We start from the raw sequence: 27,791 nt of genomic DNA, 5'->3' as shown, positions 1-27,791 counted from the left end.
GGCACTGGAGGGGACTGTTGTGCCTTATCAAACTGGAGAATTCCTCCATAGAAGGGAGCTGAGGGCAGTTCTGTGAAGGAAGAGTAAGTCTTATCTGGAGATGTGAGAGTCAGTGGTGCTCTGGGAGGATAGGGTCAGGGAGCCTCTGGGACTAGGCATGCTGACCACAAACATGCACAGCTCTGCTGCTCAGCACCTCACCCAAATCTCCTGCTTCTGGGCAAGAGACGCCACAGGGGACCTGCATGGGGAAGCGGGCTGCTCAAGCCCTTGTCACCCCCACTGCTCTGAGATGCCTCGGGTCTGCTCACAGCTGACAGTCTACAACTACACTGGCCAGTAAGGTGGTCAGCAGCCACACGTGGCTACTTAATTTTAATTAATTAAAATTCAGTTGGATAAAAAAATGAACAGATAAATAAAGCAGGCCAGATAAAGGTAAATATGTGAAATGATGGATATGTTAATAAGAGGTGGAACCCTTTAAATTTTAATTAAAATTCAATTGGCTAAAAAGTAAATAGATGAATAAAGCAGGCCAGGAAAAGGTAAATATGTGCAGAGACTGTTGTTGTTCAATCGCTCTGTCGTGTCCAACTCTTTGCAACCCCATGGATTGCAGCACACCAGGCTTCCCTGTCCTTCACCATCCCCGGGAGTTTGCTTGAACTCATGTCCATTGAGTCAGTGATGCCATCCAACCATCCCATCCTCTGTCGCCCCCTTCTCCTCCTGCCTTCAATCTTTCCCAGCATCAGGGTCTTTTCCAATCAGTCGGCTCTTCACATCAGGTGGCCAAAGTATTGGAGCTTCAGCTTCAGCATCAATCCTTCCAATGGATATGTTAATTAACCCGATGAGGGGGGAGGGATCCTTTCACAATGTATACATATATCAAATTATCCCACTGTGCCCTTTAAATACCATACGATTTTGTCAACTATGGCTCAAAAAAGTTGGGGGGTATTTATTTATCTATTCATTTATCAATTCAGTTCCTCAGTTGCACTAGTCACACTTCCTGTAGCTAGCAGTACCAAGTGGGATCGCACAGATTATAAAACATTCCGTCTTCGCAGAAGGTTCCTCTAGACAGCACTGTCCTGAAGGAGGCAGAAACCTGATTCCTTGTTCTCTTCTGCCCATCGGTAGCTGCATGTCTGTAACGATACGAGAATACTTAGGAATTTACTCTGCCCGGCCCCAGCTGCTTTCTGGAATAAACGCCCCATCCAAACCCTAACTCAGTCTGAGAAGCCTTGGGCGGCTCTTGCTAACACAGGCATGCCTGGCTGTCTGCCTTGCCCATTACTCACAGCCCTTCTGACACCAAGTCCTCATTCCTCATTTCTCCCTGTAACCACCGGCTCCTCCTCCGAGCCTGTCTGACAGGCTCGAAGGTTTCCGAAGCTCACTTTTATATCACAGGCACACAGCTTCACTAGCTCTGGAAAACGCGTTTTGGCATCTTGCCTGTCCCACCCCCCTGCAGCTCACTGAATGTGCTTTTTGTTCATCCAGGCACAGGCATTCCTGTCCCCCAGCATCACCGGTGTTCACTGTCTTCCCCCATCACAGCTTGTTCTTTAGGCTCCTTGGGCGGACCTTAGAAAACACAGCCCCTGACAGCTGGCCACTCACCCCTCGTCTCCCCACCCTGTCCACCTTCTCTGGCATTCCCCTTTCCTGATGGAGCTGTGGGCTAAGCCCTGGGCTGGACTGTGGGTACCAGATGGAGCAAGAAGCCCTGTCTTCTCTTGAGGCATCCACCATCCACCGGAGAGGTCAACACAAGCACAGAGGGACATGGGGTGGGAGTTTGGATGGACCGATCTGGGTAGAGAGATGGCAGAAAAGTTGACCTGGCTGCAGGAAAAGTGGAGATGTCCCTGGGACTCTCTCCTGCTCCAGGAGGATGCACACGAAAGGATTCCCAGCTGAGGCCTTCTTTTGTCTAAACTCGTTTCAGCTGCTGTCCTCCTCGTCTAGGTCGTGAGAGCCCTGCCCATCCATCCTCCCACTCCCCCTGCCCTGTGCCCCCGACCTTGGAATTCTCACCAGCTCCAGGCCTCTCCCCCGCCTTGGTCACCAGCCTCCAGACTTTCCCAGGCCCTGAATAGTCACTCGCCTGGCTCCAGCCCTTCCATCCTCCTCACCTTTCTCCTCTGTGCCAGCTTTAGAACATGTCCCCAAACTGTCCCCATGCCATGGCCCTGGTGTTGACAATCCCCCTTCCTTGACCTCTGACCTCCACCACTGCCACCCCCCATCTTAACTGATTTCTGCATTTACCCATCCTCTCCTCATTCGCTGCTTTTGGAACACTCCTTGATGCGGACTCTGGACTGGCCTTGGCCTTTAATGCGTGTGTGAGGTTGGAATCACAGATGTCTCCCTCATCCATTCAACAATCATTCCCTGGATGCCCGCAAGATGCCCTAGTGGAAAAGACAGTGAGATAAAGGATGGTGGTGTGGTGTGGCAGAGGCTTTGCTAGGTGTATGTGAAGAATACAAGCAGACAGAAGGAGTTGCTCTGGGTGGGGCTGAGGGCTGAACCTTCGTTGAGGAGGGCAATGGTCAGTCAAGTGGACTAAGTAGCTCTCTAGGCTCCTCTGTCCATGGAATTCTCCAGGCAAGAATATTGGAGTGGGTAGCCATTCCCTTCTCCAGGGGATCTTCCCGACCCTGGGATCGAACCTGGGTCTTCCAGGCAGATTCTTTACTATCTCAGCCACCAGGAAAGCCCAAGTAGAAAGACATTCCGGGGCGTATGAGATGCGTGCGCACCCCTGCCGAGCAGAGATCAGTAACAACCAATCTGATTGTTGATCAGGGATCCGTAACAGCCAATCCGGTAGCCCCGATAGGTTGAACCACGTGGTGCCATGAAGCAGAGGGCTGTCCAGAAGGAGGCTGGAATGGAGGCGGGTGAAGGCGACTGGGCTCCTTATAAATGACTCGGGTTTGCAGCTTGGAAAGTTCGTTCTTCAGGCTTTTTGCAAAGAATAAGACAGAGAAGGAGGCCCAGGAAAGGGTGAAGGATCCCATATGTGCATTCCCTACCAATTTTGAGCACCAACACATAGGATGAGCCAGGCCCTGCTGCCCCATCCCTTCCTGCTGTGCCTTCCACCCGTCACTGCCAGAAAGAGAAAAAAGGGGAGGAGCTTCCCTTCTAGTTGCCCATTTCCTGCAGCTCCAAGGGGCTTGCAAGCAAGCCCCATATCTTTATTCTGGACTGCAGCCACATTGTGTTTTCATTCTCCTGATCCCCTCACCTCGACTCGGCTCATGGCCCAGCAGAGAAGTTAGTAAATAAAAAACATAGGTGCAGCCAACACAACAATGTAAAGCAATTATCCTCCAATCAAAAAAAAAAAAAAAAAAAAAAAAACAAATGTTAAGAAAAAGCATAGGTGCTTGACTCACTTTATAATCCCATTCTGTAGTTTTGGAGACTGAAGCAAGGAGCTATTGGCCTAAATGACCTGAATTCATTTCTTAGGAGTACTGTAACAGACTGCCACAAAATTAGTGGCATCAAACAACCCAAATTTATTATCTTACAGTTCTGGAAGCCAGAAGTCAAAAGTGCATTTCAAGGTATCGGTAGGGCTGCATTCCCGCTAGAGGCTCGAGGAGAAAATTCCATTCCCTTGCCTTTTCCAGCTTCCTGAAGCTGCCTACATCCCTCGGCCTATGGCTCCCTCCTCCCTCCTCAAAGCCAGAAGCAGAGCATTTTCCCATGTCTCTCTGGCTCTGATCCTCCTGCCTCCCTCTTCTAAAGACCCTTGTGATCCTGTTGGGCCACCTGGATCACCAAGGACAGTCTCCCCATCTCCAAATCTCTGGTTACATCTGCAGCATCCTTTTCCCAACGTAAGGTAACATAGCTGCCGTTGCCAGGGATGCAGATATACAGGTCTCTGGGGGCTGTGGTTCTGCTGTGCAGCAGCCCCAGGAATCCCCGAGCGTCCGTTGTCACTGACCCATGGCTCTGTCCATCTTTGTTCTTTCAGAGGAAACGACGTTTGAAGCAGGCGTGAAGGTTCAGATCCACAGTCAGTCTGAGCCGCCTTTCATCCAAGAGCTGGGCTTTGGTGTGGCACCAGGGTTCCAGACTTTTGTGGCCACACAGGAGCAGAGGGTAAGTCCCCTGGGGTCTCTGGGATCAGGGGTCCTTGGCCTCTCTGAGAAATGCCTCTTGGCATTTCTGCATTTCTGAATTTCTCCACATTCCTCCATGTGAGGTGGAGAAATAGGATTCTCACTCCTAGAAGGCACAGAATCCACCCAGGAGGCTGAAAGGAGTAGGGCTGGGTTCAGTTAAAACCCTCACTCTGAAACTGAAGAAAGGTATCCATTGACCTCTGTATGTGGATTCTCCTGGACAGCCTGTCGATGCTGAAATTGGGCGTGAGGGAAAACCAGCTTGTTTTCTTTTTCAGTGAACTGGTTGGGGTTTTTTTTTTTCCCTAAAACATTCTGGGGAAAAATCTTTGTGATGGTGAGGTGAAAGGCCAGTGGATGCTAGGGTTTGGTGTGTTTCATCACTCTGTTAATACAATGCCAGGGGGCCTGCAAGAAGGAACAGAGGCAGGCGTCAGTCTCCGTTACGGAGTTTAATCGGAGGGAAGCCTCTTCATGGGTCAATGTCTGCTCTCTGATTCAGCACCAGGGGAGGGACCCTCCCAGCCAGCCAGCCAGCCAGCCAGCCAGCCAGCCAGCCAGCCAGGATGGCTACGTCAACTCAGCAAGTCCGTGGAATATGGACTAGCATCGATATGACATGTGCTACATGTCTCAGAAGGGAGACCTTCGTAGATTCTCAATGGGGAGGAGGTCTCAAAGCAGGACTGCAGAGAGACATTGGGATGGATGCTTTTTTTTTTTTCATCTTCATTTCCTGGTTTGATTAGAATAAAAGCTGGAAAGCCTAGGACCCTGAGGGAGTCCTAAACCAGGTCACCCAAGACAGTTTGCCCTGGGAGGCCTGGAGTGAAGAGTGAGGTGAATGAGTGACAGGGAGCCCAGCTTTAAAGCGTGAGGAAGGCAGAGCCCAGAAAACAGGGAGGAGCAAAGAGATCCACACGCAACTTAAGAGCTCAGCTTGTTTTTAATATATGTTTCAAATCATCTTTCATCCAGTACTTGGCCACTTTATAGAGTGATCTTCTGTATTGGAAACTGGTTTTAGGGACTTCTGGGGTGGGCTAGTGGCTCAGACCCCACGCTTACAATGCAGGAGACCCAGGACCGATTCTATGGTCCGGAAACTAGATCCCACATTTCTGCAACTGAGATCTTACGTGCCAGAACTAGAGATCCACATCTTTAAAATCCACATCTAAAGACCTCGCCCAGCAAATATATAAATACAGTAAATAAATAATTTTTAAGTGAAAAAAAAGAGAAAGAAACTGTTTTTAAATCTCTAAGTGAAGAAAGTGTTCGTTGCTCAGTCATGTCTGACTCTTTGCAACCCCAAGGACTGTAGCCCACCTGGCTCCTCTCTCCATGGGATTTCCCAGGCAAAAATACCAGAGTGGGTCACCACGCCCTCCTCCAGGGGATCCTCCTGACCCAGGGATCAAACCCCAGTCTCCTCCACTGCAGGCAGATTCTTTACATCTGAGCCAAATCTCTAAGAGAGCTGTATTTTTGAATCTCTGAGAAAGCATTGATGAACTTACATGGGCCTCATGAACTTACTGTATGTAACACCCGGGCAGTTGCTAAAAGTCATGATCAACCTCCGTGGCAGGTGGGGTGGCAGCCCTGAGGCAGGGGTAGAGGAGGCTTGGAAGTTGGTCCAGCATCTACGGGCCCCAGAGATGGAGGCAGACTGTGTGGGCAGAAGTGGAGTGTTCAAGAGTGTGCAAGGTGGGAGCCAAGTGGAACAACCAGAAAACATCATCCTAGAGGACATGAAGCTGACAGCAGGGAGCCAAGTTCAGGGCTGAGGATTTGAGTCAGGAAGAGTGAGAACGCAGACTCACAGGTCAAAGTGTGCAGAGAGTCCGGAGCCCAAGCTATGAGCCTGGGTGTAATGGCCAGCCTTCGAGTGCTGTCAGAGATCAACAAAGTCAGACACTGGTTAAAGCAGCGAGGACAGATTTAACCAGTAATATACCATTGCAGTAGGGAAGAAGGTTCATCATGAACTGAACTCAACTTCAATCTGTGCAGAAGGCACTTGGCGTTTTAAAGGGGAAATGAAGGGGGAGGGTGGGACACAGAGGGCACTTGAGCAGAGTCAGGGAATTGAAAATTACAAAAAGTGAGAGAGTTGGACGGGGGTGGTCAGTGCATGTGAAACCCATCTGAGTTTGCTAATAAAACCCCATCATAGTTAGGCTCCTCCCCTCCTGCAGAGGCAGGAAGACGGAGGTCCTGCCTTCCCATGCTGCACACAAACACAAACAGTAAACTCTTGAGTGTACTTGGCAGTCTTGAGTCCTCAGGCAGGTGCTTTAAGGGAGCTGGGTCATCCCAGGGACTTGGGTTGAACCGTGAGAAACTACGTTAGTATAGAAACATGTTGAAGAGACAGTCATTTTTGTAAAGAGCTCGAGTTGAATGTTTCCAAAATACTAATATTTTTTGAGCGTGCTGAAGAATTCAGCATTCAGCATTGCTACCTGGGGGGTTGTCCTCTGTTCATGTCTTCCTCCTGGGCTCATGCGGCCTAAGTATGTGCTCCCCTGAGCAGCATATTTCATCCGAGCACAATGATGTATACAAGCTGCACCTTTTTTGGACTTCTGCTCACCTGATTTTATTTCCCTTATATAACGTGGTTTTTCAGAAGTCGATTGTAAACACTATTCTAATCCTGTTCTTCATCTAAGTGTGTGTGTGTGTGTGTGTGTGTTAGTCGCTCAGTTGTGTCCAATTCTTTGTGACCTCATGGACTATAGCCTACCAGGCTCCTTTATCCATGGAATTCTCCAGGCAAGAATACTGGAATGGGTTGCCATGCCCTCCTCCAGGGGATCTTCCCAACCCAGGGATCGAACCTGGGTCTCCTGGAATGCAGGCATAGTCTTTACCATCTGAGTCATTAGGGAAGTTCTCTCCATCCAACGTATTCACTTTAATGAAAATTAAGTGCTAATGACAAGAAAGAACGAAAGAAAGGGAGGGAGGGAAGGAGGAAGAAGCTTTGTTCGTGTTTGTCCTAGCCTTTGTAGGTCAAGGTTGAGACCCCATGGAAACAGGGCGCAGAGGAGCCTGGCTAGAGTTTGCTCAAGAAGAGAATCATTGCCAGTCCTCCCCTTCTGTGTGTGTGATGTGAACCAACCCACCTCCCTTGGAAGAACCAGGCATGAGTTAGACTAATCAGTGTGTCTGTGAAGTGTGACTATCTATCAGGGAATTTGGGGCAAGTCGTCCAAGGCAAATATTCCTTTGTGATTTACTGAAAGTAATCACCACTCCCATCCTGTATTGACTTACCTGTACTGACATCTCTCTGATGTCCATGTTGCTGTTACCATGTGGGAGACATGAACAGCCTTCCCTGAAACCCATAGGGGAATTCATTTCACTGCTAGTGAAAGTTAAAAAGAAGGAAACTCTCTGTAGGGACAGCAGTGTCATTGGCTTGAAAGGTGCCCTCTGTTCTCCCCTCCGCCCCGCCACTGACCCTCTGCTAGGGACGCTGAAGAAATTTCTAGGCCAGGTGAGTGGCTGGGACCGCTAACTTCTCAGGATCCTTAAGTCTCTTTTTCTTCCCAAAATGAAACAGAGGGACTCCCCGTGGCGATCAGGAAGAGAACATATTCCTAGCTTCAGAAGACAAATTCGTTGTTGGCTTTGAAGTCTATTTTCAGAAAATCAGCCTCATTCATATTAGCATTGCTGTGGTTATTATAACTAATAATAAGATATTTGGTTAAACACTTTACAGTCTTCAAAGCATTTCCACACCATCTCATTTCATCATTTCATTCATATTAATAGAGAAATACAAAAACACATCCCGGAGCTAAATCTAATAATACGTTATGTTTACATGTATATAAAACAGCATATTCATAGGAAATAAGACTCGAAGGAAATAAGGCAAAATACCCACAGTGGGGGGATTATGAATGATTTATTTTCTTGTCTGGGCTTGCCACACATTTTATAAGGTGGCTCTGTTTCATTTATTTGTTGAGCAAATATTTGTTGAATACCTACTATGGGTGTGAAGCGATGAGGGTACAGTGGTAAGAAAACAAAGCAGTGTCTGTCCTCACAAAAGCTACATATTAGTGGTCTCTTTCACACAGAAAAAAAAACAACCACTAAATAATCTTGAGCCAAGTAGGATTTGGAGATTGGTCCCTACTTGTGTGTCCTGCCAGTGGTTCTATCCTATCCAGCTGACCCTCGTTCTCCAACATTGATTCTAAGATGTGTGTTCTTTCACATTTTAACATTTCTGAAATTGGAGCTTGTTTCCCAATCAATTGCATGTCAGTTACAATTAGCAGTGCTTTTTCTTTTTTCTTTTGATTTTATCCCTTCACCATTATTTGTTTATTTATTTGGCAGAGTTAGGTCTTAGCTGAGTCAAGCAGGATCTTTCATTGCAGTCCACAGACTCTCTAGTTGTGGCACCAATGGTTAATTGCTCCAAGGGATGTGGGATCTTAGTTCCCCGACCCTGGATCAACCCAGGTCTCCAGCATTGCATGGTGGATTCTTAACCACTGGACCACCAGGGAAGCCCCGCTTTTTCTTTCTTGATGACCCGTGAAAGTCATGATGGACTCAACAATCTATAGCGGCTGCACTGCTCCCGTTCCAGGATTCTGCTGCTTCAGCTCAAAGCTCCTGGGAATCTTACAGGAAGGCCAGGAGTGACAAGACTGTGGGGGAACAGGTCTGTTCCTAGAAAGTGGGTATGACTCATGCTAGGGAAACTGACCCCTGCGTGAAAGCCTGCGCAGAACTGGCGACTTACAGGAATCCTGCCATGAGTGCCTTTGTAAACGAGAAAGTCCTCTTACGTGGTAAAGTCATCCCACCCATGAAAAATTACACATGCCGTTCTCAAAATATTTTTCACTTTGTTTTGCAATCCAAAAGAACACACCATTGGGCTGTAGTCCAGACCCAAGATTGCTTCTTAAAATTTGTATTTGTCCTGAACTCAGCGAGCCCAAGGCATGACCTTGCCTTCCTCGGAGAATCTGAGAAGTGCCCCCACCCCAGCTCAGCTGCTATAGCAGCCCCTGCACCATCCCAGGACCCCCCACCACCAGAGACAGGCAGTGGGAAGACACGCTGGGAGCAGAAACAAAACTCCAGAGAGAAAGGGCAGTAACAATTGCTTCTTGCTGAGCACACGCCACCTGCCAGATGTTAAGCTGCAGAGACACTTTACCTGCATTATCTCATTTATTCCCCAGAACAAGCCCAAAAGGGAGATATTGTTGTCACCACGTTTCAGACGACAAAACCACCCAGCTAAGTCATCGGCCAAAGGTCGCCAAGCTAACAAAGAGAGTACAGATCTATCTGGGGACAGAAAACCAGACTGGGAGCCCAGAGACCTGGACTCTAGTCCTGACTGTGCTGTGAAAACTTGGACAGGTTGCTTCCCTCCCTGGGCCTCAGGGTTCCCATCCATAGAATGGGAGGGCTGGGTTCAATTCAGTTCAGTCGCTCAGTCGTGTCCGACTCTTTGCGATCCCATGAATCGCAGCACACCAGGCCTCCCTGTCCATCACCAACTCCCGGAGTTCACTCAGACTCGCGTCCATCGAGTCAGTGATGCCATCCAGCCATCTCATCCTCAGTCGTCCCCTTCTCCTCCTGCCCCCAATCCCTCCCAGCATCAGAGTCTTTTCCAATGAGTCAACTCTTTGCATGAGGTGGCCAAAGTACTGGAGTTTCAGCCACAGCATCAGTCCTTCCAATGAATACACAGGGCTGATCTTTAGAATGGACTGGTGGGATCCCCTTGCAGTCCAAGGGACTCTCAAGAGTCTTCTCCAACACCACAGTTCAAAAGCATCAATTCTTCGGTGCTCAGCTTTCTTCACAGTCCAACTCTCACATCCATACATGACCACTGGAAAAACCATAGCCTTGACTAGACAGACCTTTGTTGGCAAAGTAATATCTCTGCTTTTTTAATATGCTATCTGTTGGTTATAACTTTCCTTCCAAGAAGTAAGCGTCTTTTAATTTCATGGCTGCAGTCACCATCTGCAGTGATTTTGGAACCCAAAAAAATAAAGTCTGACACTGTTTTCACTGTTTCCCCATCTATTTCCCATGAAGTGATGGGACCAGATGCCATGATAGATGACCTCAAAGGGCCTCCAGCATTAGCAACCTGAGGGGTCACTCGGGCATGCAGGAATCACCCAGAAGTTTGGGTGACAGCAGTTCCACACCTGCTCCATGCTCGGCCACCTGCGGACTCCTTCCTTTGTGCCAGCTGGCATGGGGTGCTGTTAAGGTCAATAGCAGCGGTCATGTTAAGGCCATGTGAGACAAACCCCTGTCCCCTAGTCCGGGAGGCAGAACCTGGGTTCTCACTTCTGAGAGGCAGGGGCTGAGATACACAGTCAAAGTCAAAACGTTAGTCATTCAGTTGTGTCCTCTTTGCGACCCCATGGACTGTAGCCCTCCAGGATGACATGGGATTTCCCAGGCAAGAGTACTGAAGTGGGGTGGGAAGAGAAGCTCTGGGCATGCTCCTTGGTAGCACCCCTTCCCCAGCCCATACACATAACGGCCACTTCGCTGCCCTACCTAGAATCCATAAATTCACAGCTCCCTGAAATTCACAAAAGCCCAACCCCCTTGAATGGCGTCCAAGCTCCTGTCCAGCCCCTGCCCTCTTCCAGCCTCGTCATATGCCCATTCAGGGTGTTCCCTGCCTCCCAGTGTTGGAGGACCATCCAGTGAATATTCCAGTATCTCTCCATCGTCAGCCTCTGCATGTTACACCCACTGTTCCTTCTGCCCAGCATCTCCTCCTGGTCTTATCTACCTAGCAAAGGCCTATTCCTTTTTCTGGCTGCTGCTCAAAGAGCACCATCTTTAAGAAGACCCCCGTCCTGTCCTGCCACCCCTCAAGGAGCAGCTACTCACTCTATATCACACCTTACACATCCACTTCTTCCTTCAGCTTATATTCACTGAGCACCCTGCTTCGCTGGGAAGGTGAAGATGACGGCACCTTGGTCCTGCCTTGGAGCGCTCACAGAGTCAAGCAGCTTTCTTGGCAATGGTGTCCCACTCCTAAGAGATGCAAGACTCTCCTTGCAGGACTTACCTACCCTTGTGCATCCCCACTCCTTACACCTGCCTCATTTTGTATTTTGATCTTTTGGCCACACCACAAGGTAAGGAGTATGGGCTCTTGGTTCCCCAACCAGGGATCGAACCTGAGCCCCCTGCATTGAAAGTTTGGAGTCTTAACCACCAGACCACCAAGGTTCAGCCCCACACCTGCTTCTTAAGAACTGCCTTTCTTAGCTTCCATCAGCCCTTGGCTCACCATAGGCCAGGAACTCTCTGAGAGCAAGGATGGTGTCTTCAGATTCTCTGTCCCCCATGCCTTGCTTAGATGTGAGCTCAGTAAATGTGCAGGGTTGAAAGAACGAATATACATGCATGCATGTTCAGTTGCTCAGTTATGTCCGACTCTGCAACCCCATAGTCTGCAGCCCGCCAGGCTCCTCGGGCCATGGGATTTTTCCAGACAAGAATACTGGAGCAGATTGCCCTTTCTTTCTCCAGGCAAACTTCCTGACCCAGGGATTGAACCCGCATCTCCTGCGTTGGCAGGCAGATTCTTTACCACTGAGCCGCCAGGGAAGCCCCAAATGAATATACACCATGCTCAAATCTGTGCTCCGTGCCCAAAGAGCACTGAGATGCTCTCCCTGCCCCCACGCACCCACCCACCCCTGCCAAAAGCCCGTTAAAATCTGCCCTGAGGGCTCGCCTTCCCCGTGAGGCTGTGGAGCCAGCCTGTGATGGATGATGCTCTCTGTCTCATTTCTGGCTACACCCTTAGAAACCCTAATCAGAGCAAAAGCTAATGAAAGGGGTCAGGGCTGGAGACAGAGATCTGGAAGCCATCTGTGTACATGAGAGTGGGTAGAACAGATGGGAGGGGCAGCACCAGTCTTGGGAAGATGGGGAGAATTAAATGAGTGAGTGAATATATGTGAAAGTGCAAAGCTGGGACATTGGCGTGGTAAGAGCACAAATGAACTATCTTCACATTGACACCACCAGTCAGACTCTTGGCCCCTAAGTGAAGATGATTGCGAATCCTGACAGGACTTCCAGTCATGAGTCTATATCAGAAAATTTTCATCTCAAACTTCCTCCTCAAAGTCTCAAACTTCCTCCTCAAAGATCCTGGTGGCGAGTCTTGTTTTTCTAAATGTTTATCCAATGTGTCCATCAAATCTTTATTCAACCACCTTGCCCATGCTTCCTGGGGGGACTGAGAATGAATCTGGAGACTCTGGGCAGGCAGTTGGCCACCAGCCTCATTGTTCAAAAAGTTTTAGGGGAAATATGGCCCTGGGTTTACATTTGAGGGTTTCAGAAATGTCCTGGGGGAGGGACTGCCCTGGTGGTCCAGTGGCTAAGACTCCCTGCTCCCAATGCAAGGGGCCTGGGTTTGATCCCTGGTCAAGGGAACTAGATTCCACATGCCACAGCTACAGATTTCACATGCTGCAATGAAGATGGGAGATCCTGCATGCCATGATTAAGATCTGGCACAGCCAAAGAAAGAAAGAAATATTTTAAAAAGAAAGAAATGCCTTGGGGAGCCAGAGTTGACAATCACTGCCCAGATACACCCCATTCTCACCAAGAATTCCTTCTAACCAGTGTGGAGCCCCTGGAAAGAAGAACAGTTTCAAGTCCACAACCTGGATTGAGTGTTGGTTTCCCACTTGGGCTCTATCCACAGAAGACACTGTCACACCACACCCTGCATCAAGCAGCTTCCCACCAGCCTCTCTGGGGCTGCAAATACACGGGGCAGACACAAACGCTGGGGTCCCGCAGGCCCCAATTAGGTCATTGGCAGGCTGTGTGGGCACAGTTGGTTCCTATAGAAGCCTAAGCCTTTGCCTTCGGCCTAGATTGGCTGCATCACCAACATTTGGATGGAATCCCATCGTGGCTCACAACTCAAAACATTACTCTCAATCTACCCCAAATTAAAAAGGTCCAGATGTTATCTGGGGTGGGCCCCCCAGTCGCTTTTGACAGCTCCTCTCAAGCTTCCAAATACAACTTCCTAAGTGCCTTTCAAACAAGGAGACTCGTTTGTCAATCTGACAGCCGGATCCACGGTCCTTAATACGCTTCACGGGCCCCATTAGAAATGGAGGCTTGCCCACTTGTGTTTTTCAAGGCAGGGGAGCGAATTTGTTCCACATGCCTTCAGCAACTTCCAAACTGTCGAAGCTGGAGCCTCACAAACAGGGTATTCTGCTCCAGAAAGCGCCAGGGAGGCGCCAGAAGGCAGGATAGATTGCTGTGTGGCCACCCCTCCGTGATCAACAGGGAATAGTGTTTCCCATAAATAGATGAAAATAAGAATCAATTAAGCATTGACTAGCTTAGCAACTTGCCCACTTATTGCCACTCCATCTCTAAGGGAGAAATGTCTTCAGAACCCCAGATGGTTTTGCCAAGAGTCAGGTTTTCACCTTTTTTTTTCCTACACGATGAGAGTTTGTTTTTGTCAGAGTGGAGGCCACGGCGGAGGTGGAGGAGGCAGAAGGGTCCTTAAAAGAAGTGTTGCTTGGCTAGGATGAGCCAATGTGCACAGCTCTGTTGGGGGAAATCCCAAAGTGAGTTCTCATAAAATATGCTCAAGTCTTAGAAAGAGATAAAATCACTCCATCTGCCTCCCCTCTGCCTTGCAGCCTCTTCTGCTCCTTGTCTTCCTAAGAGAGTCTCCAAAGTCTCTCTAGACTTGCTTCTCTCTACTTCTTCACCTTCCTTTCAATTCCCAGCTCACCTCTAGCATCCCACAGAAACTCTTCATCATCAAGGTCGCGCATGAAATCTTTGTGGCCAAACCCAATCTTGGATGGTAAGGACGCTCCTCACTGAATCCCGCCCGGTTCCCCAGTGGCAGGTGGGCTTTTTGGCCACGCCCTCCCTGAGACCCCCTTCTCTCCACTCTGGTCTGGGTTTCCTTCTCACCTCCCACCTGCTCCTCCTGAGCTGCCTTCATAAGCAGTTCTTTCTCTGGTCACTCCTGAGACAATGGGTGCCCCAGGATGCTGGTTGCGGCTTGTCTCATTCTGCAGTCTCCTTGAATGAGCTTGCCCTTTACCGTGACTTTCAGATCACTGTCTCCAGCCCAGATCTCTTTTCCTGAGCCCCCGACCCAGTACTCCAGGTGCCGTCGTATGCCTCCTCTCGGAGTCCCATAGGCATCTCAAATCAACAGTCTAAACTGAACCCTCTTCTCCTGTCTCATACCTCTACCTCAAAACTGCTGCTCCCTGATGGTCCCCCAACCCTCTAAATGGCCTGAGTACAAATACGCATTCCCTAGATGGCGACTCTGTGCCTCATTTCCTCATCTGTAAAATGGGAATTAAGGCAATTTCTATCCCAGAGGGTAGCTAGAAGCCTAAGTGAGGGACTTCCCTGGCAGTCCAGTGGTTAAGACTCTGATCTTACAATGCAAGGGACCAGGGTTCAATCCCTGGTCAGGGATCTAAGTTCCAACATGCTACACAGCATGGTGGAAAAAAAAAAAAAAAGACTGAGTTAATGTATGCACACAGAACTGTTCTGGCACCCAGCAAGCACTCAATAAACACCAGCTATCACTATCGCCCACCCCAGACTCACTTTAATTCGGTCTTTCATTATAAGAACTAGCTGCCTGGCTAGCCTCCCTGCTGTCCACCTTGCCCTTCTCCAATCCATTCTCTCCATCAACACCATTTTCCTAAAATATGCATCTGATCATCTCCCTCCCTCGCTTCCTTGAGAATGAAGTCCAGGAACCTCTTCATGCCCTTTCTGCTCTGTCCCCTGCCTACATTTCAGCAGTGCCTCTCTCTGCTCCCCTGGCCTCCCACCCAAAGTACTAAATCTCCTGAACTGCGTGCAGTTATTTTCAAGCATCACATGCTCACTTCTCTCAATCCCTGCCAACAACCCCTTTCCCACCCTTTCTTTACCTAATTTGTATGTGTCCTTCGAGATTCAGCTCCAATGTTCCCTCCTCCAGAAGGCCACCCTGGAATATTCCATGTGAATCTCTAGCATAAAATTTGCACATGATAATCATGTGTTTACTTATCCATCTCCCTACCAGATTGTGAGCTCTTTGAGGATATGACTCTCTTATTTCTGCTCTTCGTATCTCAGCATTTAATAGTGCCTTGCATGTAAAGGATGCTTGATAATATATTGAATGGAATGAATGACTCAATGAATGCATAAAAGAGAGAGAAAAGGGCCTACTTTATCATCTCACTATTCCTCTTGATACCCATCAGTGTCTTTCCCAACCTAGAAAATAAAGTCCAAATTCCACATCCTGGCTCCCGTTATCACTTTTTCCAGTGGCTGTACCCCCACTGCTCTACAGTAGCCCCCTCTGATCCATGTGTTGCCCTCACACAGACCATGAGCCTTCCTGCCCCATTCCTTGACCATTTCCTGCTGACTCATTCATTTATTGAGCATCTAATACGTGCCAGGCACTGGGTTTAGGCATAAGGGGGATACAGTGATGAACAGGGCTGACCTGGTTCTTCTCAGAGCTTACAGTCTAGCAGTAGAGGCAGACAATCGATCAATCACAGATTAAGAGCTGTATCAGTTCAGTTCAGTGGCTCAGTCGTGTCTGACTCTTTGCGACCCCATGGACTGCAGCATGCCAGGCTTCCCTGTCCATCACCAGCTCCTGCAGCTTGCTCGAACTCATGTCCGTAGAGTCACTGATACCATCCAACCGTCTCATCCTCTGTCATCCCCTTCTCCTCCTGCCTTCAATCTTTCCCAGCATCAGAGTCTTTTCTAATGAGTCAGTTCTTCCCATCAGGTGGCCAAAGTATTGGAGCTTCAGCTTCAGCATCAGTCCTTCCAATGAATATTCAGCATTGATTTCCTTTAGGCTGGACTGGTTGGATCTCCTTGCAGTCCAAGGGACTCTCAAGAGTCTTCTCCAACTCCACAGTTCAAAAGCATCAATTCTTAGGCACTCAGCTTTCTTTATAGTGCAACTCTCACACCTATACATGACTACTGGAAAAACCATAGCTTTGACTAGATGGAACTTTGTCGGCAAAGTAATGTCTCTGCTTTTTATTATGCTGTCTAGATTAGTCATAGCTTTTCTTCCAAGGAGCAAGTGTCTTTTAATTTCATGGCTGAAGTCACCATCTGCAGTGATTTTGGAGCCTAAAAAGATAAAGTTTGTCACTGTTTCCATTGCTTCCCCATCTATTTGCCATGAAGTGATGGGACCAGATGCCAAGATCTTCATTTTCTGAATGTTGAGTTTTAAGCCAACTTTTTCACTCTCCTCTTTCACTTTCATCAAGAGGCTCTTCAGTTCTTCTTTACTTTCTGCAGTAAGGGTGGTGTCATCAGCATATCTGAGGTTATTGATATTTTTCCCAGCAATCTTGATTCCAGCTTGTGCTTCATCCAGCCGGGCATTTCACATGATGTACTCTGCATCTAAGTTAAGTAGGCAGAGTGACAATATACAGCCTTGACGTACTCCTTTACCAATTTGGAACCAGTCTGTTCCATGGTCATAGCAAACACCCTCTTCCAACAACACAAGAGAAGACTCTACATATAGACATTACCAGATGGTCAACACCGAAATCAGACTGATTATATTCTTTGCAGCCAAATTGGAGAAGCTCTATACAGTCAGTAAAAACAAGACTGGGAGCTGACTATGGCTCAGATCATGAACTCCTTACTGCAAAATTCAGATTTAAATTGAAGAAAGTAGGGGAAACCACTAGACCATTCAGGTATGACCTAAATCAAATCCCTTATGATTATACAGTGGAAGTGAGAAATAGATTCAAGGGATTAGATCTGATAGACAGAGTGCCTGAAGAACTATAGACGGAGGTTCATGACATTGTACAGGAGACGATGATCAAGACCATCCCCAAGAAAAAGAAATGCAAAAAGGCAAAATGGTTGTCTGAGGAGGCCTTATAAATAGCTGTGAAAAGAAGAGAAGTGAAAGGCAAAGGAGAAAAGGAAAGATATACCTATGTGAACGCAGAGTTCCAAAGAATAGCAAGGAGAGATAAGAAAGCCTTTCTCAGTGATCAATGCAAAGAAATAGAGGAAAACAACAGAATAGGAGAGACTAGAGGTCTCTTCAAGAAAATTAGAGATACCAAGATGACATTTCATGCAAAAATGGGCGTGATAAAGGACAGAAATGGTATGGACCTAACAAAAGCAGAAGATATTAAGAAGAGGTGGCAAGAATACACAGAAGAACTGTACAAAAAAGATCTTCATGACCCAGAAAAACACGATGGTGTGATCACTCACCTAGAGCCAGACATTCTGAAATGTGAAGTCAAGTGTGCCTTAGGAAGCATCACCATGAACAAAGCTAGTGGAGGTGATAAAATCCCAGTTGAGCTACTTCAAATCCTAAAAGATGATGTTGTGAAAGTGCTGCACTCGATATGCCAGCAAATTTGGAAAACTCAGCAGTGGCCACAAGACTGGAAAAGGTCAGTTTTCATTCCAATCCCAAAGAAAAGCAATGCCAAAGAATGTTCAAACTACCACACAATTGCACTCATCTCACACGCTAGTAAAGTAATGCTCAAAATTCTCCAAGCCAGGCTTCAACAGTACATGAACCATGAACTTCCAGATGTTCAAGCTGGATTTAGAAAAGGCAGAGGAACCAGAGGTCAAACTGCCAACATCCACTGGATCATCAAAAAAGCAAGAGAGTTCCAGAAAAACATCTACCTCTGCTTTATTGACTACGCCAAAGCCTTTGACTGTGTGGGTCACAGCAAACTTTGGAAAATTCTTCAAGAGAAATCTGTATGCAGGTCAAGAAGCAACAGTTAGCACTGGACATGGAACAACAGATTGGTTCCAAATCGGGAAAGGAGTACGTCAAGGCTGTATATTGTCAGTCTGCTTATTTAACTTACATGCAGAAGTGCAGTCTATGGGGTTGCAAAGAGTCAGACGTGACTTAACATGCATGTACACATGGTGGAAAAGGGATAAACCAAAAATGGTACAGACATGGCAACTTCAATCTGGGTCCAAAGTCCAGAACTTAATGGTCCCTACTCTCATCAGCATCCTTCCAGGCAGAACTAGCTTCTCCTGGATCCTCTCTTCACTGATTCTGACATCAGAAGCCAGTTGCTTATCTCTTGATGGCTTATTTCCTCCTCAGACCCAGCAGAGGAAAGGAGATCTACTGTCTGTTGACTCACCTACTTTATCTTACTCAAGAGACAAGTTAATCCATCAGAACATTCTTTGATTGGGTCCTGCTACCTAGGACCACATTCTCTTTTGATTCATGAGCAGCAACTGAATTCCAAACAGGGTGGCCTTGGTTTCTGATGGTTGTGGTTTTTTTCATATAAGGGGGAAAAAATTCTGTAGAGGACACCTCCTTATGCAGGCTGAAAGCTTTTTCTTGCCAATGGAGAAGGCTAGATAGTCACAGATAATTTTTTAAAAAAATATCAACAAGAACGAATGCATGAATGTGAATAGTCCCGCTGATGGCAAGGGCAAGGGAATCTGGAAAAGACATCTCTTTCCTATTTCTCTCCTCCTCCTTCCCTCTTGAAAACAACTGTTGCCCTCCAGGGACGGAGAAGTCCCTATTGTTTATGTTGTGACAAATGGGCCGAACAGTCCCTGTAATCATTCCCTGTGAGCAAGTACATCTTGGTGTTAATCTGTTAGCTCTTGAGGTAAAACATCTCTAGTTTCTCACTGACTGAGATCTCTCTCCTTTTTGCATTTAAAAATTTTAACAAAGGCCACGTGCTTGTGTGCGAGCTCAGTTGTGTCCTACTCTTTGCGACGCCATAGATGGTAGCCAACCAGGCTCCTCTATCCACGGAATTTTTCAGGCAAAAATACCAGAATGGGTTGCCATTTCCTCCTCCCTGGGATCTTCCTGACCCAGGGATTGAACCTACATCTCCTGCATCTCCTGCATTACAGATGGATTTGTTACCACCACTGGGGAAGCCCTTAACAACAGCCAACTGGCTATTAATACAAATATTAGTTATCTAAGTAATCCAAGTTATCTGCATGTCTTGCTCCATCAAGGAGTGGATGCTGTCTGAAGGCAACAATTCTGAGCATATAGCACAGACTGTAGTGCTGACAATCAATTAATTAATTAATCAATTGCAGAGTGAATCAATATTGGTTAATGAATTGCTTTAAATCTTGCAGCACATCCTATCATGGAACAACAACCAAAAAAAAAAAAAATCAGTCCTAAATGAGACTCATCACTCCTTGGCTTACTTGCTTTCTGGGTTTTTTTGGCTTGGTTTTACGGTCACACCATGCAGCATGTAGGATCTTAGTTCCTTGACCAGGGATCAAACCATGTCCCCTGTAATGAAAGTGCTGAGTCTTAACCACTGGGCCAGCAGGAGGTCCTGTTTTATGTTTTCAGATAGCACTTCCTATCCTTTGACACAATTAGGTGACAAGGACAGGAAGATAGTATATGACCAAGGCCTCTAGGAGAGCCAAGAAGACTGTGAAAGGAAGAAGCAGAAGGGGAACAGGACCCCAGAAAAGACACCACGTCTATGAAGAGTGCAGGCTTCCCAGGTGGTGATAGCAGGTAAAGAACCCGCCTGCCAGTTCAGGAGACATAAGACACGCAAGTTTGATCCCTGGATCTGGGAGATCTCAGGAGGAGGGCAATGCAACCCACTCCAGTATCCTTGTCTGGAGAATCCCCATGGACAGAGGAACCTGGTGGGCTACAGTCCGTGGGGTCACAAGGAGTCGGACACGGCTGAAGCAACTAAGCACACACGCATAGTGAGGAATGCAGTCAGCTGTCGAGGGGAGGATAAACTGGGAGGGCCTTTGGGCTTGGGAGTTGAGTGAGACTTGACAGCGTTCATTCAAATAAAAAAGCACACTGCCTCTTCAATGGAGCAGTTTTCCTTCTTGGAATCTGCCCTAAAGAAGCATGTCCACATGTATCCCAACTAGCAAGAATTAAGATCTTTTCTGCAGCACTGTTTGTGAAAACAAAAATTTAGAAACAGCCTAAATGTTCATCAATGAAAGGATGATAAAATTAAGGAGGGCAAATGCTTATGTATTTCCTCCCAATTCCCTGCAACATTTAAAATGGAGGTCCCTTGGGGAAATTTTCCGAGATATATTGAAAAGTGGGGGAAAGAAAGACGGAATGACACAGACAGTGTGGTCTCATTTTATTAAAAATACCCCCACACTAGACTAAACTGTATATTTATAAATGCACGTGTATGCATGGTAACACACAGAATTCTGGAGGATTTAAAAAATACTGACAGCTGCTCAGAACAAAATTGAGAGTGCAAGACTTTCCACTTTTTCTGGATCCCTGGACTATTTATAATAAGAATGCTCTTGTGTATTCATGGGTTAATTGTCCAGGTTTTTAAAAGTAATATTATTTGTCTTTGGCTCTGCTGGGTCCTCATTGCAGCGTGGGCTTTCCTCCAGTTGTGGTGACCTTGGGCTGCTCTCGTGGTTGCGATGCCCAGGCTTCTTATTGTGGTGGCTTCTCATGTGGTGGAGCACAGGCTCATGCGCTCGTGGGCTTGTGGGCTCAGTAGTTGCGGCTCCTGGGCACTAGAGCACAAGCTCAGTAGTTGCGGCACACGAGCTTAGTTGCTCCGTGGCATGTGGAATCATCCCAGATCAGAGATCAAATCCGTGTCTCCTGCACAGACAGGCGGATTCTTTACCAGCTAGACTTAGTGACTAAACAGCACCACCACCAGGGAAGCCCAGTAGTTTAAAGGCATTTGTAATGCACCTGCTTATAGATCTGTTTTCTGGTTTGGACCTGGCATCAAACAGACAGACTCCCCTACCAGGAGTGTGGCTTCTGTTCCCGCCAGCCAAGGACCACTTCCTCTCCAGGCTGGCCTTGCCACACCTTCCCCAGAGGAGAGCCTCCACCAGACCCCGCTTCTGCTCCCGGCACATGCAGAGCTCATAGGGAAAGACCAACAGCTTGGAAGTTTCCCCTTCTAGGAAAAGCAAATTTGTAAAGATTTTTGTCTAGTTATATATATAAAAAAAATAGTGTCCCACCCTACCCAGGTCTGGCGCCAGAGTGCACCGTTCCCTAAGATTGAAGAGCGTAGTGCTTGGCACCATGCCCATCCTCTATCCACGTAAGACAGGTTTAATTAGCCCAGTAGGTTGGATGAGATTGAATTAGATTGGATTGTGCTGATTAAGTTGGATTAGATTGATAGCTATCATTAATGATTCCATAACTCCTAAAAGTGTATTTTTCTCTCCCTTGCCTCAACCATGTATCACAGGGCTGTCCCCACTCTCAATTTTCATCCCTCCTCTTGACACCACCTCACTGCCCCACCCTACAGGCAACAGGTAACAAATATACTTCCAGGTCTTTCTTTTCCTTGGCATGTGCCTGTCTCTGGGACTGATACATTCCTGTGTGTGTTCCCCAGTGCTCAGTACATCAATGGCCTCCATCAATGTGTATTGAATTGAGCTGAACTCAGCCACCCAAACCTCCAAGAAAAGGCCAGGAGGGAGTCAGCCAGCAGCAGCAGGAGTGAGCAGATTCAGCCAAGGTCAGGGATGCTCTACCCAGGGCAGTCAGGATGCTCCTGAAGTCAAGCCCCAGGCCCACTGCTGGTGCAGGTGCTTCTGTGACCCCAAGGGAAAGGATTCTGGGGACACACTGGTGCTTGGTGATGGCAGATGGAAGAAAAGGAGGCTGAACCTAGCTACATTTGGAACCTCAATGAGGAAGCACACAGGTAGGGCCTCCCCGCCTTTCAGAGCAGACAAGACAGCATGGGAAACATCACTTTGCAGAAATTATTTTCGAGGTATCAGGAGACCTCCCTGGCAGTCCAGTAGTTAAGACTGCACTTCCACTTTCGGGGGCACTGTTTCGATCCCTGGTCTGGCAACTAAGATCCCCGCCTGCCTCAAGGCATGGCCAAAAATAAAAGTCAAGGAAACAGAACTGGTACTTCTTGAGACCAAAATCTTTCTAAATGCTTTGAGAATCCTACCCTCGATCCCGGGTGTGCTTCTCAAATTTAATAAGATATAAAAGATTGGAAACCATTTTACATAAAATCAAACTGGAGCACAGAGAAGTTAAGAAACTTGCCAAGAACGTGCAGCCAGCAAGTAGTACAACCTGGAATCAGGACCAGCTTAACACCAAAATCAAGAACTCAAACCATTTAGAAACTTGGCCTTCAGTTACCCTGGGGTGCTCTGCTTTTATTCTATCCAGGAGAACAGGAACTCGGAGAGGAACCCAGACAGGAAACACGGCCTCCCTCTGAGCAGGTGTTGTGAGAAGTCCCAGGTGTAGGGAAAAGAAAGTCAGCTCAGGAAATGGAAATTATTAGAAGGCCTGCAGGGAAGGGGCCATGCAGACATGAATTCAGCACAGGTACAGTGGCTCCAAAAAGAATACGAGGGCAGGGGTCCTACGGGCCAGCAAGGTTTTCACATACACTCAGTGAAGAAGCTTTGGGGGAAAACAGAAAAATGGGGAAAAAAAGAACCCATAGAACCCCCACTTAAAGGAAGGCTTGGTTATGCTTTGGGTATCTTTCCTTGCCATTTGTCCTTTGTGGGCCTTGCTGTTTGTTCGGGGTCACAAGGAGCAGATCGCCTTCAGAGGATAATGCCTGGAATAGGCCATGGTCCTTGAAGGCTGCAGAAGGGCTTATGGAGAGACAAGAGCACACAGTTCATGGCATCTGAAAGCCAGAACCAAGGAGCTGCTCTCTCTTACTCCATCTGCGCGTGTCCCTCGCTTCATCTCATCCTCTCGCCCTTTCTCTGCCTCACAGTCCCCCTCCTCCTCCTCCTTCCTGTTCCTCCTCTGCCCTCTCTTCCCCCCTCCCTGTCGCTCTTTCTCTCTCTCTCCTTTCAGAGGCTACCCAGGACGCTCTCCATCTCTCTGTCCTCTCCCGACTGGCAGCCTTCCTGACCCAACTTACACATTTGCCCGTGGTTTTACCTCCTCGTAACCTCCACTCGCCCCAGGTCCGTGGTGACTGGGCCCTCTCAGTAGGGCTTTGAGTGGGGCAAGTTCTGACAATCATCTCTAGTCCACGTTATTCGTTGAACTCGAGTTTCAGTCTCTCCTTTTGTCCTTAAGCACCCTCTCCCATGAGCATCCTCTCCTGTTGTGAGCCCTCGTTAACATCAGTGGCAGCCTTCCATCATGGCTCATTCAGTGGGGATGCCCTCATCCGTTCAGCTCAGTCTCTCAGTCGTGTCTGACTCTCTGCGACCCCATGGACTGCAGCACGCCAGGCCTCCCTGTCCATCACCAACTCCCGGAGCTTACTCAAACTCATGTCCATTGAGTTGGTGATGCCATCCAGCCATCTCATCCTCTGTCGCCCCCTTCTCCTCCAGCCTTCAATCTTTCCCACCATCAGGGTCTTTTCCAATGAGTCAGCTCTTCGCATCAGGTGGCCAAAGTATCAGTCCTTCTAATGAACATTCAGGACTGATTTCCTTTAGGATGGACTGGTTGGATCTCCTTGCAGTCCAAGACTCTTAAGAGACCTCATGGACACCATCTTTCTTTGTCCTTAGACTCTCAGGATCACGGGTGTGATGCTGGTCATGAGTGACCACTGCGGGTCAGCTACTTTACCCAGGTTGCCTCATCACAGCCACCTTGCAATGGGCTTCCCTGTGTCCATCTTATAGATGGGGAAACTGAGGTTTAATAGTAGAAAGAGTAGTGGAAAATGCATCTCACTACTAAGATGCCAAACCCAGACCTTTCAGCTTCCAAAGCCTGCACCCTTTCCCCCTAACCCTGCTCTGAGCTCACAGGCTGGCCAAGGAGCCAGGCCTTCTGACCACTTGTGTAGGCAGAATTCCCTGTAACCAAAAGGAACAGAGACACTCGATTAAGAAGAATCCATTTCAGAGCTCCACATCTTCTGATGCCAATTTCTCTTTGAATGTGATTGATGTTGCTTTATTTTACAAGCTTTTAAGAAGTCACTTAATGAGAGCAACCCATTTCCTGATGGCTAGCAAACATCTCTATTACTATGGCCATTCCCCGAGGCTTACTCATTTCTTCAGTTGGTCCTAGTAGAAATGAGGATGAGTCACTGTTGAAATTTTCCAAGGAAACATACCCCCATTTTGTCCACACACCATGGCAACAGTCAAAAGACACAGGATGGTACTGTGCTTGCTCTGCGTTTAGGCAGCACAAGGGGCCTGCCCGGGACTGCATTCACTGTGGCCCTGCTTTCCCGTGTGTTTTCTAGCAGCAGACTGTATTATTCATCCTCTGCCCAGTGGGGAGATGCATGTGTGATCACAGAGCAGGAATGAAGGCGGAGCTCCCTGCCTGCTGCCTTGCAGGGAGAGAGGAAGCAGCAAGTACAGCCCCAGAATGGAGGACAGAGGCCCTGGTTATAATCCTGACTCTACCATTTGCTCTCTAGGTAGCCATGAGCTGGTCGCTCTACCTCTTTGGGCCCCAGACTCTCTACCTGTCCTCCTGACACACACACCCTGTGTGCTTGGTGGTGTTCAACTCTTTGTGACCCCATGGACTGTAGCCCGCCAGGCTTCTGTGTCCATGGGATTCTCCAGGCAAGAATACTGGAGCGGATTGCCATGCCCTCCTCCAGGGGATCTTCCCGACCCAGGGATTGAACCTGTATCTCCTCCATCTCCTGCACTGGCAGGCAGGTTATTTACCACTAGAGCCACCTGGCAAGTCCTGGCAAGTCCCTACCTATCCAGTGGGCCAATAACACCTATGTATCTCACTTGGCTCCTGAAAGAATCAGATTTGGTAATAACTAGGCAAGTATGTCAATTGTGAAGAAGCTCCGTCTCTCCTTTCTGCATGGAAGGTTGATGACACAGAGTTGGGTCAGGCATACCCGCTTCAAATTTGCTCTCTACTTGGGGAAAGCATTTAAGCCCCAATATTAAAATAAGCCTGGTGTAGAGATGGCTTAAACGGGTGGTGGTGGCAGAGGCTCTGATTCCTGCATCCAAGCAAGATGTAGTAACAGAGTGGGCTTATCCTCTTACCTAAAACAACCCTCCCCTCAAAGAATACTTTTCAAGTGTTCTGAATATTAGACAACAAAGAACAGTGGTCCCCAGAGATGGGAAACAAAAACATTGAGCACTATGACTGCCCCAGCTTGCATCCTTAGAGAGTGTCCAGACCACACTGCATGCAGGCAGACCCAGGCAGAGCCCCCAGGGATGCCCTGAGTTGGGAACCGTTTGCTGAGGGTCCAGGAGGACCAAGGCAGCCAGAGTTCACAGGACAGAGGATCAGAGAGGCGAGGACGGCCCAGAGAGAGAAGGCCAGAGATCTACAGAGGGACCCCCTTCAGAATTCAGGCTCCCAACTGGGGTATGCATGTGAGAAAACTACCCAAGGTCAGGGAAAGAATGACCTAAGAGAGTTGGAGGGAGCAGTGCCTGGCACCCACACAGAACTGGGGATAGTGTCAATTCCTACAGCCACTCTGGAAACCCTCATAATTCCTGGGACATGGGGCAAGGTATCCATTAGGGCCTTGCCTCTGTAGTAGGGAATAATTACCTCCAGACCAAAAGCTGCTCTCCTTCCTCCTAACAAATCCTGAAGGAAACCCGCCAAAGGTCAAACTATTTCCAACTAACTTAAATGTGTCTCAGAACAAATCTTAAGAAAATGTATAGGGATATAAAAATACATGATACCCAACACGGTAAAATTCACAATGTCTGGCATCCAATCAAATATTACTGGTCACACAAAGAAGCAAGAAAATATAACCTATAAAGAGGAGAAGGATCAATCCTTTGAAACCAACCCAGAACTAATACATGGGCTTCCCTGATAGCTCAGTTGGTAAAGAATCTGCCTGCAATGCAGGAGACCCGGGTGCGATCCCTGGGTTGGGAAGATCCCCTGGAGGAGGGAAAGGCCACCCACTCCAGTATTCTGACCTGGAGAATACAGTCCATGGGGTCGCGAAAACTGGGACAAAGTGGGACACTACTGAATGACTTTGACTTTCACTTTTTCAGAACTAACACATGTGAGAGAAAACCAAGGTCATTAAAGAATATAACTAAACCCTATATGTTCAACATATGAACTTGGAATATATATTTTTAAGGCCCAAATTGAGCTCCTAGAGATAAAAACTATAACGTCTGAGACAACAAATGCACTGGAGGGAATTAACAGAAGATTATTTCAAGTAATATTATAATAATACTTGAGGAAGCAATTAGTTAACTTGAAGAAATAGTAATGAAATACAGAGAAAACAAAGAATTTTTTAAATGAAGAGTATCAGTGAGCCATGGGACAGTGCAAGTGACCTAACTTATGTTTCTTTGGGTTTTTTAAGAAAGGAGAAGGGCAGAGAGAAATATTTGAGGAGATGATGGCCAAATCTTTTCCAAACTTCTTGAAAACTATAAATTCACAGATCTTAAAAGCTTAACAAATCCCAGTCTCAAGAAACTTGAAGAAAACTAATCCAAAATTGTTTAAAATCAGTGATGAAAGAGACACGTGTACCCCCAATGTTCATCGCAGCACTGTTTACAACAGCCAGGACATGGAAGCAACCTAGATGTCCATCAGCAGATGAATGGATAAGAAAGCTGTGGTACATATACACAATGGAGTATTACTCAGCCATTAAAAAGAATACTTTTGCATTAGTTCTAATGAGGTGGATGAAACTGGAGCCGATTATACAGAGTGAAGTAAGCCAGAAAGAAAAACACCAATACAGTATTCAGTTCAGTTCAGTTCAGTCGCTCAGTCGTGTCCGACTCTTTGTGACCCCGTGAATCGCAGCACACCAGGCCTCCCTGTCCATCACCAACTCCCAGAGTTCACTCAGACTCACGTCCATCGAGTCAGTGATGCCATCCAGCCATCTCATCCTCAGTCATCCCCTTTTCTTCCTGCCCCCAATCCCTCCCAGCATCAGAGATTTTTCCAGTGAGTCAACTCTTCGCATGAGGTGGCCAAAGTACTGGAGTTTCAGCTTTAGCATCATTCCTTCCAAAGAAATCCCAGGGTTGATCTCCTTTAGGATGGACTGGTTGGATCTTCTTGCAGTCCAAGGGACTCTCAAGAGTCTTCTCCAACACCACAGTTCAAAACTATCAATTCTTCGGTGCTCAGCCTTCTTCACAGTCCAACTCTCACATCCATACATGACCACTGGGAAAACCATAGCCTTGACTAGACGGACCTTAGTCGGCAAAGTAATGTCTCTGCTTTTGAATATGCTATCTAGATTGGTCATAACTTTCCTTCCAAGGAGTAAGCATCTTTTAATTTCATGGCTGCAATCATCATCTGCTGTAATTTTGGAGCCCCCCAAAATAAAGTCTGACACAGTTTCCACTGTTTCCCCATCTATTTGCCATGGAGTGATGGGACTGGATGCCATGATCTTCGTTTTCTGAATGTTGAGCTTTAAGACAACTTTTTCACTCTCCTCTTTCACTTTCATCAAG

At 47.5% G+C, this 27,791-nt stretch overlaps 1 protein-coding gene across 1 annotated transcript in view; it reads left to right on the top strand.

Moving 5' to 3' along the window:
* The window catches only part of ASIC2 (acid sensing ion channel subunit 2), a 294,113-nt gene that overhangs the window by 213,348 nt on the left and 52,974 nt on the right, over positions 1 to 27,791 (top strand). Inside the window, exon 3 of the mRNA XM_040244462.1 lies at positions 4,022 to 4,149. Coding sequence (XP_040100396.1) covers positions 4,022 to 4,149 — 128 coding nt within the window. The remainder of the gene's footprint in view (positions 1 to 4,021; positions 4,150 to 27,791) is intronic.

Source organism: Oryx dammah, unplaced genomic scaffold (assembly GCF_014754425.2).
Source record: "Oryx dammah isolate SB20612 unplaced genomic scaffold, SCBI_Odam_1.1 HiC_scaffold_8, whole genome shotgun sequence".
NCBI lineage: Eukaryota > Metazoa > Chordata > Mammalia > Artiodactyla > Bovidae > Oryx > Oryx dammah.
Note: the sequence above shows the minus strand (reverse complement) of the source record. Positions and strands in the feature narration are given on the sequence as shown.